The sequence below is a fragment of the Cygnus olor genome, chromosome 1 (genome assembly GCF_009769625.2).
Source record: "Cygnus olor isolate bCygOlo1 chromosome 1, bCygOlo1.pri.v2, whole genome shotgun sequence".
In the NCBI taxonomy this organism is placed as follows: domain Eukaryota; kingdom Metazoa; phylum Chordata; class Aves; order Anseriformes; family Anatidae; genus Cygnus; species Cygnus olor.
Window position 1 is genome coordinate 179,977,144 of NC_049169.1, and position 11,568 is coordinate 179,988,711.

General features: G+C 39.6%; 2 protein-coding genes across 5 annotated transcripts in view; one reads left to right on the forward strand and one right to left on the reverse strand.

The window, feature by feature from the left end:
• RB1 (RB transcriptional corepressor 1) overlaps positions 1 to 3,684 on the forward strand; it is an 82,031-nt gene extending 78,347 nt beyond the window's left edge. For both annotated transcript variants that reach the window (XM_040542188.1, XM_040542196.1), the window contains 4 exons: positions 308 to 338; positions 672 to 814; positions 1,241 to 1,290; positions 2,511 to 3,684. In XM_040542188.1, the coding sequence (XP_040398122.1) occupies positions 308 to 338; positions 672 to 814; positions 1,241 to 1,290; positions 2,511 to 2,584 (298 nt within the window). In that variant the 3' untranslated portion in view covers positions 2,585 to 3,684. The remainder of the gene's footprint in view (positions 1 to 307; positions 339 to 671; positions 815 to 1,240; positions 1,291 to 2,510) is intronic.
• Positions 3,685 to 3,698: 14 nt separating this feature from the next.
• RCBTB2 (RCC1 and BTB domain containing protein 2) overlaps positions 3,699 to 11,568 on the reverse strand; it is a 37,792-nt gene continuing 29,922 nt past the window's right edge. For all 3 annotated transcript variants that reach the window (XM_040542209.1, XM_040542218.1, XM_040542227.1), the window contains one exon: positions 3,699 to 9,556. In XM_040542209.1, coding sequence (XP_040398143.1) covers positions 9,416 to 9,556 — 141 coding nt within the window. In that variant the 3' untranslated portion in view covers positions 3,699 to 9,415. The remainder of the gene's footprint in view (positions 9,557 to 11,568) is intronic.

Below are 11,568 nucleotides of genomic sequence, written 5' to 3' on the forward strand. Positions count from 1 at the left end.
GTACTCAGCACTGAAGTGTCCTCCTGTCGATAGGGGATGGACTGCCGGGCCTTTGATTCTTTCAGGCCACAGTTTCTAATTAATTATCTGTATGGGACGGTTGGTTTGGCAATTGAGTTTTCACTGGCCCTAATGGAAACATGAATGATCTGAACATGGCAAAGCACGGTTTGTGTTTGCACTGTTGGCACAGAGAGGAAGAGAGCTCGTTAATGTCTCATGCGAAGCTGTTTAAATTAATGGATGTTTTTGTGTCTCATTCTGGAATGTTACTTAATCTAAAACACTTGTTTTCTTCATTTGGCAGAATTCTGGTGTCAATCGGAGAGTCATTTGGGGTGAGTTTTACAATTTTTGTCTAATCTGGAATGCGTGTAACTTTGGGAGGAATGAGAAAGCCTCCTGACAGCTGTAGAACCGGCCAGTGTTTCTAATTTAATGTAGTAATTCATGTAATTTGTAAGCACAAGGATTACAGGGGGTGTACTATTAACCTTTTTTCAAATATTCAGACTTCTTTCACAATGACTAAAATCAAATGCAAAACATTTTAAAAGCAGAGTTCTTAGGCTGCAGCTTTAGAACTTGTAGTATTGTAGTGGATAATCTGGGAAGTCTGAGTAGTTTCAGGATTTACTGGTAATTCTTTCGCTATTTTTGTGTCATTTCAGACTTCTGAAAAGTTTCAAAAAATAAACCAGATGGTGTGCAACAGTGAGAGGCAGCTAAAACGCAGTGCCGACGTAAGCGATGCTCCTAAGCCACTGAAGAGGCTGCGCTTTGATATAGAAGGGCAAGATGAAGCAGATGGGAGGTAAGAGATTGCTCTTGGACTTCAGGTAAACCGAACCAAACTATGGTCCTCAGGGCCTTCAGAATGCATCCCAACGTCTATTTATAGTTACGGAAGTTCAAAAATTTTAAATGAGAGCTGGAAGCATAATACTTAATAGGACACTTGGTGTCATGATGTCAAAAGCAAGGATTTATTCAGTGCCTATACATTCAGCATCCTGGTATTTCTGCTGAGTGCTAAATCTATATCATGCTATTGTCCTTAGTGTTGAAATCAAGCATTTCATGAGTTTATTTTGGAGGAAAAAAATAGTTTATCTTTGTAAAATAAGGCAATAGCACTGAAATTAATTAATACTGATTTATAGTTAGGTTTATCAGGATAAAAATTAAAAAATATATATATTTTTTAACTTCTCTTTAATCAAATGCTTTCTGTCTGCAGTAAACACCTACCCCAGGAGTCCAAGTTCCAACAAAAGCTTGCAGAAATGAGTGAGTATTAGTTTTTCAGTAACTTGTCAGCAGTGAGTGCCTTGCATAAAATAGTTTGTGTCAACTCAGATAAAAACATTGTTCAACATCGATAGCATTTCAGTGTTTGCTTTTTTATATTTGCTACACTTAATATTAAAAAATTGAGATGATTAAGTGAAAATCCTCAGAAGGCTCTTTTCAATGGTACTATGCTATTTAATATTATCAAATGCTATTGCATGTGAATAAGTAAAGGAGCATGACTCGGTCTTCCTAAATACTAGAATTTTTGAAGTTGAATTAAATGTTTTCCAGGGCTTTCCCATTTGTTGTAATGACAGATCCTTTGCAGAGCTTGCAGGTAGAAATCAGTAGTAATTGCAACAGCATTAGTTGACCAGAACACCATTTTAGGTCATTACGGTATAGTCAAGGAAAATTATACGCACAGGAAAATTGTATGTAATTTTATGTGTTGCTTTTATACTCGAATGCCCAAGACTGCTTTTCTTCTACTGCAGATCAACCTTTCTTTCAATTTTTTTAATGTTTTTCAAAGAAAATTCAAATCTAGCTCATGAAAAACAAAGCAGCTCCATTTCCACATCTGAATTTGTATTTTCCGCTCCTGAGAAGGAGCGTTCTTGGATTGACCAGACATTGACCTCTCTGGTAGAATCTGAGCTCTGTAGCTGAGTGGATTTGCCTGTTAAAAATTCTTACCTAGGTGGTATTGCTCATCAGGACAGGGGTGACTGCAGAACCAGGCACCTCTCGTTTATTTTAGGGTAGGGGAAATGCTTCAGTGTTTACCTGTGGCAGAGGTTAAGATGGCGTGCTCTGCTCTGTTCCATGGCCAGCTGCGTTCGTATGTCACTGGGGGGAAAAGGGAATTTGCTACATGGGCTGGCCCTGGGATGTGGGGACTGTGCAACCCATTCTGTCTGTCTGGTGACAAGGCAGAGCCCTACACGGAGCAGTCCATTTGTTCATCTTAAGGATGAAAACAGATAAAAGTGAGGATATAACAGCCATGAGAATGGGTGGGATTCTGTAAGGTGGTGAAATAAATTGAGCAAAAATTGCTGAAATAACATTTTGCATTTATTTTAAAGTGCAGGTTTTGTTACTTAGGCTAGTGTGCTTCTATTCCTTGTGTCATTACCAATTTTTACAATAAATAATCCCATCCAAAATAATTTTGAAGGAAGTAGCTAATTTCATTCTTTCTTTTGTAGCATCCACTCGAACAAGAATGCAGAAGCAGAAACTGAACGATGGAAACGATACCTCAGCCAGTGAAGAAAAGTGAGATTCTTCTCAGGACCAGGGTCTGCGCTGCAGGCCCTCTTAGATTGTTTTTGTTTTACAGCCTTCATTAATTGAGTTGCTTTTTTAGTCGCTTTTTATTCCAAACTGCTAGTTGAAAACATTTGGACTTTTTTATTTTTTAAATATTTTTCATGATACCTTTGCCTTATGATGTAGCATGTATCCGATGTAAGCCACTGAATTTAATTTATATATTTTTTGAGGATTTTAAAAACGGACTTGGAAAATGTCTTAGTTTCCTATTGCGACATTACTGATTTAAGCCAGTTCAGTCTCCTTGGATTGAATTTTTCTGTCTAAAGGCAAAATGTTAGCTAGAATGTTTTGAAATGCACTAATTTTTGTTACTTAGATTTCATTTTAATATGGGAACTCGAAGCATTATTTGCAAATTTTGAAAATTAGGGGCCAGACACTGCAAAGATTTGATTCTGTATATAATTAGTAGATCAAATTCCCATTAACTTAAGCTGCACAGCAGTCTTGCAGGGTCAGGATCTCACTGCAGAAGTAGAACCAGAAAGCAAAGTGAACTCATTATGTAGCTGTACTACTGAAACCAGTAATCCATACCTCAGATACAGAATGTTTTGCATTTTTCCTGTCCCAGCTCTCGCTCCGCTCCTTCAGAGGGCACTGCCCATCTGTCCAGTTTGAATTTTATTGAATGTGAATTTCACAGATTAAATGAGTCCCAGAAACCAAGACTTATTCCCATATGCAAAGTACTTGATATGCTCTTTAATATCTTGGAAAATCTCAATTAAAACAAAAAGCACTACAGACCTACATTGCGCCTGGTACACGTAAGCTGTCAGTGACGTGGAATTGTCTTGGAGTGATTTCAAATTTTCATCTAACTGTAGCCAAACCCAATAAGTTGAAAAACAGGCTCAAAAGCTATTTCCTGCAGCTGAAAGCTGTGTCGAAAAGTGGGTTCCAGGTAAGAGTAGATAGCCTGCTATCTAAAAGTGCAGGGTGTCTCTCGTTGGCCTTGTGGCAGCATCTGCACAAAAGCCAAATTTCATGACCCCAAAAGGTAGAATTTAATAGGCAACTTGTGAGCAGTTACAAGTAGCCCCCAAAAAAGTTGCTTTTTAAAATGTATTTGTAAATTACTGATTTGGATACTGGATTTTTTCTCGCAATGATAAAGGGTTTGCAAAATAGCCAGTTAAGGAAAGCCTGTTTTATTTCCTAGTAGAAATAAGAAGAAATAAGAAATAATACTTTTACATAAGTAAATGAGATCCCACTTTTAAATTACCCATTTTTTAATGAAATGTAGCTTTTGCAGCTACTTAAATTAATACAGTTATAGTAGAAAAGCCTGCTGTTCCTTGCACAGTAACAACTTAAAACATCTCTGGGTAGCTTATTTAGAAATTGTATAGCTGAACCTAGAATACTTACAGTAGTACATTTTAAAGATCAGTTCTGGTGTTGATCAGAAGCTAACCCTAGAGCTACTAAAATGCTGCAAACAGCACCCGGATTTGTCACTGAATTTTAAAATAAAATTGAGCTATTTTTAAAGTCTCAATATGGCTTCAACTTTCTTCCTGAAAGATGTACAGAAGCGTTAAGAGTACCCTATGTTTATTTTTTCACTTTTTGCAGTTTTGCAAACAGAATATGTGTTGTGTTGGGGTCGCCATCTCTAAGCTCTGTTACAGTAGTTGAAGTTCCTCAGTGCTCCTTTGGTGAGAGCCTCCAGGGGTAACGTTACAGAGCCCAGTACCAAACAGATCTGTTATTTCTTTACTGTGACAATGTATTTTTTGCTCAAACAGACTGAAGGCTTTACATCAAATGTATGATAATATTTTATACAACTAATCAGTTTCTCTCCTTTCAAAACAAATAAAATAGCTTTTCAAAGACGAATAGTTGGTAATTTTATTAGATGAGCAGACGGCTTTGTATGGCACAGCCCTTGCAGGGGTGCCTGAGACAGTCCTTGGAGAAGTTCCTGTCTGCACTGAGAAGCTTTCGTGTCGCTGCACCACCCTGCTTTTCACCACCGATTCTCTTCTTGTCGGAACTGCTGAAAATAGCCCAGATGTCAAAACGGGAGCGTGAGCTGTCATCGCTTCCTCAGCCAGGTGTCCAGCTGCAGGCACTTCGGCCGTGCATGCTTCCTGTCTTTGCCTTACGAGAGAGTCTATAGGTGCCGGTGAGTCAGAGCTCTGCTGGGCTTGGGGGGTTATTTACAGAACTGACACGCGTGACATAATGCCGAGAGCACACAAGTGCACTTGCAAACTTGCCAGTCCCTGCCCCCTCTAAAAACATCTTCTTGTGCAGATACATATGCAGAGAAAGGCACATTGCAACTATCAGCTTCTTATCAGATTTTGAAATCTCACTGTGTTTGAGAGTACAGCTTACAGCAAGGCCTGGATCTACTCAAAATGCCCTATGCTTTTGAACCTGTATTCAGGGAAAAAGATTAGACTCCAGAGCAGAAGAGTTGGATGGAAAACGTGACGTGACAGGCATTTTGTGTGCCTTAATGCTGAGGATCGTACCCCTGATCAAACTTCCCTAATGAGCGTGGAGGAACACGCCAGCAGAGAATAATTAGCCTCCACGTCTCAGAAAGGCCCACTTCTCTCCCCTGATGCTGAGGGGAATTCAGTGGCTTGCCTTGGCCATGCAGACGTCTCGAGATGGAGGTGCTGACTCCCAGACTTTTGTAGTTTTATACCTTAAGCCTTAATTTCTTTTTGCTGTCCTCTTTCCCAACAGTTTGTTCTTATGTTCTCACTGGAACTTATTCTCTCTTCTCTGCCTTTGACTTGGAGGTGTTGAATAGTGCTCAGACGAGGGCTGAGTGATACTGGTGCAAAGTGCAAGTTGAGATATTTTAAAATGTAATAAATAAGCTGGTCATAAAAGCGGGTACTAACTTACATCTGCTTCAGAAGCAATTCTTGGTGGTCTGAAGCAATTTTTTTAATGATTTAATCACTAGGGCATTAATGTGAAAGGTGGAAACAGACTGCTGCAAATTCTCCAGCCCTCTTGCTTTGCAGCCTCAGTTTTCATTCTGCTTACATACACTTTATCTGGTGGCAGTTATTTTCCTTAAAAACACTAATGGTCTTTTAATTAAATCTCTCTCTGAAATAGTATCTTTATTTCTTCTTTTCCCACGTTACTAACTACATAGCCACCTCAGCTTATAAATCTGAGCAAACATTAGTCAGACTTTCTTCCCCTTTGATGAAAAGGAAGAAAAAAAATCCCACTCACACTCTTTAAATACTATGGCATTTTTATTAATGGTCTGTTACAACCAGGCAAGTTTATTAAGAAACAAGTAATCAAAACATATTTTTTATGTTCAGGCTGTAAACTTTCTACATCATTAGGTGGTACCCAGCGAGTCCTGTCTCTATGGAGTAATTAAATGCTTTGTTTTACAAGGAAAGCGCATGGAAATTACTCAGACAACATAAAAACAGCACTTTACAGAGTTACCAGGTATTATAACAAAACTACTAAATGGCATCGCAATTGTAACTCTTTTATTTCAGTAACGTAACTTTGAAGTGATCCTATTCCTGTTCTATCTTTTCTTCCAAATTCCACTTGATTCAGAAATTTGATCCACCCTTTCTGAGAAGTTGAAGATCTCTCTTTATTTCAACCCCAGGCACATTTTATGCTGGACCACATTTTCACATAACAAATACATTTTTTGTTTGTGGTGTCCCCCAAAAAAGAACGAGACCCACCCCTCTATTAAGTACTTAACCTGCAAGATCCACAATGTAAGTTTTTTTGCAGACACTCGTACAATGGTAAAATGCATCCTTAATTTCTTCTAAAGCGTCCCATGATCGGGTTTCAAGCACATTTATGCACAAGCATCCAAATTTAACCACTTAAGCCAGTATGTTTCTTTAAACATTGACCTTTAAGTGCCAAGGAAAGTGCATGCAAATGACGGTTAACAAATAAATAAACGTCTCTAGGAATAAAATACTGTCACATCCAGGTCAAGTGATACACATTGCATGAATAAAAGCCAACACAGACATATGAGATCTTTAGAATCACCTTCTTTCAGTCCGGAGATGCTTTCTCTCAAAATTACAGGCTTTGTCAGCTATTCTGAAATTACAGCTAAGCTTTAATGTGTACGGGAGGTGGGAAATGAGCAGGAGAAAAATGAATCGGGGGAAAAAAAACAACACACAAAAACAACCAAAGGCACTATTGGTCCTATTAAGCCAAGAAATGCCTTGCTAAGAAAACATTTTGACTGCAGTAGTTTCTATCTGGGGCTCTCAGGATGTCGAACCACTGCATTGTGAACCTGAGCCTGCACAGGAGAGTGGTGTCTTTAAGTCCAGGGAGTGGGATCCCTGGGGAGCCAGGCTCTTCACTGAGCAGAGAAAGGTTTTGATCAGACGTTGAATAATAAATAAATAAAATGGACATTTCATTTTGCCAGTTTGGGTTCGTTAAGTAAAACAACAGGAGTATTTGGAGAGACTTTTATCGTACTTTTTTTTTTTTTTTTTTGAACTTATCATTTCATAACTACCCAGGCTGGTCTCGGGCCCAGGGGTGAAGGGGACAAAGGCTTCACCCCCATCCATTCCTGGCTCACCCAAAAGGTTTGGCCTTCCCCGGTCTCGGCTCATGTAGCATTGCCTTATATCTGTGTTCTTGATATCATTAATGCTGGGCAAAGATGTTTTAACCAAAACCCGTGAGGTTTGCAGTAAACTTGTGCCCCCATTCTGAATAATGTTTTATCTGCGTGCCTGCATCAAGTGCCTTTCAACGCAGAATTATCAAAACAGATCTTTTCCCCCCCCCCGAGGGAAGTTGTGGTTTTGATGAAACTGCATTATGTACTGAAAAGTTTTGACCAGGTCTGTTTAAATATAAAATAGTGACACAGCTGCTGAAGGATGGAGTTATGCTGCTGGACAAAGCTGTATGATCAGGGGATGGAAAAAAAGCATGGTACCAGTAGGTAATTCAGTATCTTTCTAGTGATGGTTTGAAAACAGAAGTGATTTTTTTTCACCAGAGCATTTTTCCAAATTAATTTGCTTCCAGCCCTCTTCCTATGTAAATTTTGCTGACTGCACACCTCACCCAGCCAATCACATCCGCAGAGCCTGATGTGAAAAGAGGAACTACTCGCTCCTTCTCCTCATCTTCTCTTCAGACTTGCTTCTCCTCTTCCTCCTCCTCAAGGAATATGATTGCTTGAGAAATAATAATCTGACATAATGAAGGACCACTATTTCCACTTCAGAAATGACGAAATGAAGCTGAGATCAGTTAAGGGAATTAAATGTGGTTCTTGGAAACCACACGTGAGGATGAGGGTAAGTCACCAAAGGATTCTGTGTGAGAGCAAGGGTCTGAGTGAAGCCTGCATGACGTATCCATGCACAGAGCCTAGACAGTCAGCTTCTTGCCTTCTGCACTTGTAAAATCCCACAAAAGGCCCTTACAGCCACTTCATGCAGTCTTTCAAGATAAATAATTTCTCAGAGTTAATTTACAGTTGCCTGTTAAAAAAAAAATAGAAGTAACTGCTTCATGAGCTCAGCATCTTCCGTAAAGGGGCAACCCCCCTCTGCGTAACACGAAGCGGGATTTCATCTTCGCTCACTGTAGTCAGTGAGAAATCAAGTACCCACTCCACGTGAGCCATCCCATCACCCTTGATGGTCAGTGATATGAGAGGCACGTCCAGAGGGCATCTCCTCTCACCTAAAGTAGCCATGTAATGCACGCGGTGTGGTCCCCCTTAGGGACCAACGGAGAACCTACGGCAACGTATTTGGACCGGGTGCCCTATTGCCAGAAGGAAAATGGCCTGAGTCTCACTTCCATGATTTAATCATAAGACCGATTTTTTTCGCTTTAAAATTATCTTCTTTCTCCACTTTTCGTAAAATAATCTATCTGGGGACAGGCAGTAAGACAAGAATAAACAAACAAACCTCAAGTGGAACTTCCCTTTCCTGGAGATTTCATTCGGGTTTCTTTTTCTTAGTAACGAGCAACCAGATGTTTTTCAGAGTGCTCAGAAACACTCAGAAAACAGTAATTCGTGTCCAGACCGATACTATTGAATGTTCACTGCCCCACTGGGGTGCCAGGGAACATGCTTGCTGTAATGGAGAGAAAGAGTTTTGTCATTGTCTAGAACAATGGGCGTAACTGCCAGGAACTATATCCTGTGATATCTAGCTGAGGCTCTTCATGGTTTTAAGTATTTACACTCCAAATGAACATGTAGTGAGACAAAACCTCCTACCAATCAGAAAGCCTCTCCTCGCAACAAAATTGATAGCAGGTATTCAGAAAAACAAGTTTGTATCTTCACTGGATGATAAACCAGGCACAAAGAAGCCCACTACGGCATATCAACTTAGTTTGGTGATAAAAGTACACTATAGAAGTTTTAGCAGCAAACACGTCACTGCCTCATAAAATCCAGATACAGGTTGTTTAAAAAACCGAAAAGCAAATACTCAAAATAGGCGAGATAATGACAGCTTAGTTTGCTTAAGTGGGAAAGGGAAGTTACTGTATTAGATTCTGCTGTCAAATTCTGACTGCTGGCAATGAACTCTCACCATACATCTACGCTGGAAGTCATCTTTCCAAAAGCTGTACGTGAGCAGACTTCGAGACACTTCCTAAGCTGGTGGACACCAAGTCTTTCTTTCCACACCTCTGCACGTTCTGACCACGGGTAAGTTCTCCAAGGGAGAAGTATTTCCAGGAGGGAAGAGGATGTGCTCTTCAGCTTGGTGGTACTCGGGTCTCAATTTCGGAATGCTCCCACTCTGCTTGCTTTGCTAATGAAGTTTTTCAGGAGATCGTGGTCCATTTCTGCAAAGCCTTGCGTTTGTGTAACAACAGTTAAATGATTTATGCAAAATCTGAAGCAAAATTCTTCCAAGTCCTAGGAACAGATTGAGTTCATTTGTAATCTGAACGACCGACAGCAACATTATCATCATTATTTTCCTGTTTCAAATCCATCATGTAATTAGCAGACAATATAGCAGCTTTCTAACATTACCAATCCCTTTTTTTGATCAGCTTCATTAGATCACAAACGATAGGATGAAATTTGTCAATATAAACTATTCAATAAGCCCCCTCTGAAAAAATAAACACAAAAACCAAGAGCACCCACCTAAATTGACTCTAGGACTCCGTCATATTTACTGAGTTCATTAGAAAAGGTTATTAGTAACTGACACCATCAGCTTTCCCCGCATACACCTACTAGAGCATCAGTGACTCTTTCCTTTTCCTCCCTGCACTGAATTCACTGGTGGTCCTGTGAAAACCAACAGATATCCTAGTCTTTCTGCAAATAAAAGCAAAAAAATGATATAACACAGAGAAAGCATATAGAAATTGAGATTCCTAAATAGCTGTTGCTCACTGAACACGAACTGTATGTTAGGATATGAGTGCCTTTTGTGGTCAGCCTAGGAATTTTATGTCCCTCTCCAGGTACCAGGATACCTAGATTGCTGAAATGTTCTGTCTTACCATGGTCCTGATGTAAAAAGACATTCAGATATTCAGGGCAAGATGGGTACAAGCCATTAAGCCATACAACTGTGATTTCACTCAGCAAATTTTGCCCACTCGAACTGCTCACAACAGTGGCAATCCTCCTCTCCACCTACTGGGTCAGCGGGTTACCTTAGAAGAACTTTGTTGGTTCCTACGTAACAACTTGCTGCTGAAGGAAAATGAATTGCCTTCTGCAGCAAGCACAGCTGGGGCCAACTGCAAGGCAAAACTAAATTGGTAGTATAATCCATGATCTATAAACTCTTGGAAGTTAAAGCAAAAAGAGCGCTCTTAATCCACGCCAATTTTATTCTATGTAATCTACACAAACTTTGCAGCCTGTACAAAGAAATTTAGCAGAACACTTGTGCATTTCCCTTGGAAACCTTTTCCTTAGACTGAAACTTCAGGTCTGTTGCCTTTGCTAAGATATAACTAAAGCTTTGACAGAGGACACAGCAAGAAAAGAGGTGAGAAAGGAAAAAGAAAAAATGTAGAATATAGAAGATCAAAGTCACTGGCAGCTCAGATTTCAGTACACTTCTGGAGTGCTGCTGCCATTATCTGGGTAATCAGATGTTGCTTTACAGTCACTGTGCAAACTTCTACATTAAATAAACTGAACGGCAGCTGCCTTTTCTGGTACAGACTGAAAAGATGACCAAGATATCGGAGAATTCTAGTGACTAATTTTGCAATTTCAAGAAACGCTATCTTTCTAACTAATTCTGTTATATCAAAGATGATCAACCTAAAATTTTCCACATTATGCATTAGAAATAAACCTAAAAATAATTTTTAGCAGACGATCTTTGTACTTCCTGAGGATAGAAAAAAATACTATCAAGAATTTTTAATCCTACCAGATGCGTACAATAGCCAAGCAAGTCTTCAGTTAATGTTCTTGCTGATGGCAGATAAGCACAGCACTATAATCTTCCACTTGCAGCGTTCACATTGATGACCAAAAAAGAAAACCACACCCAAAATCAAAAACCCCAAACCCACAGAAAGAACTAATTCTCCCTTTCCAAACTTCCAAGCTACCAGGCCCTTTTTCATAATCCTTCTTTGGACAGTTTGTTACTGAAGTGCCAATACACTGCAGACAGTTCTCAAACCCATGTTTACTATATTAGTGTAAGTCTCCTGACTTACTTCACAGTGCCCTAGACAGAGGCTATCCCATATAAAGAAGTCTTTACAGCACTTCCCTGAAGCAGTTCTCCTATATCCCTTTCTGAGATGTGGATGTAGGGAGGAGGACAACAACCTACTCCTGTACATGCTGCGTGAGGGGCAGGTAAACCAATTCATTGTCTGATGACTGTGTTAAAATATCGCATGTGTTTTAAAACAATACAGTGTATGCAGAATAAAACA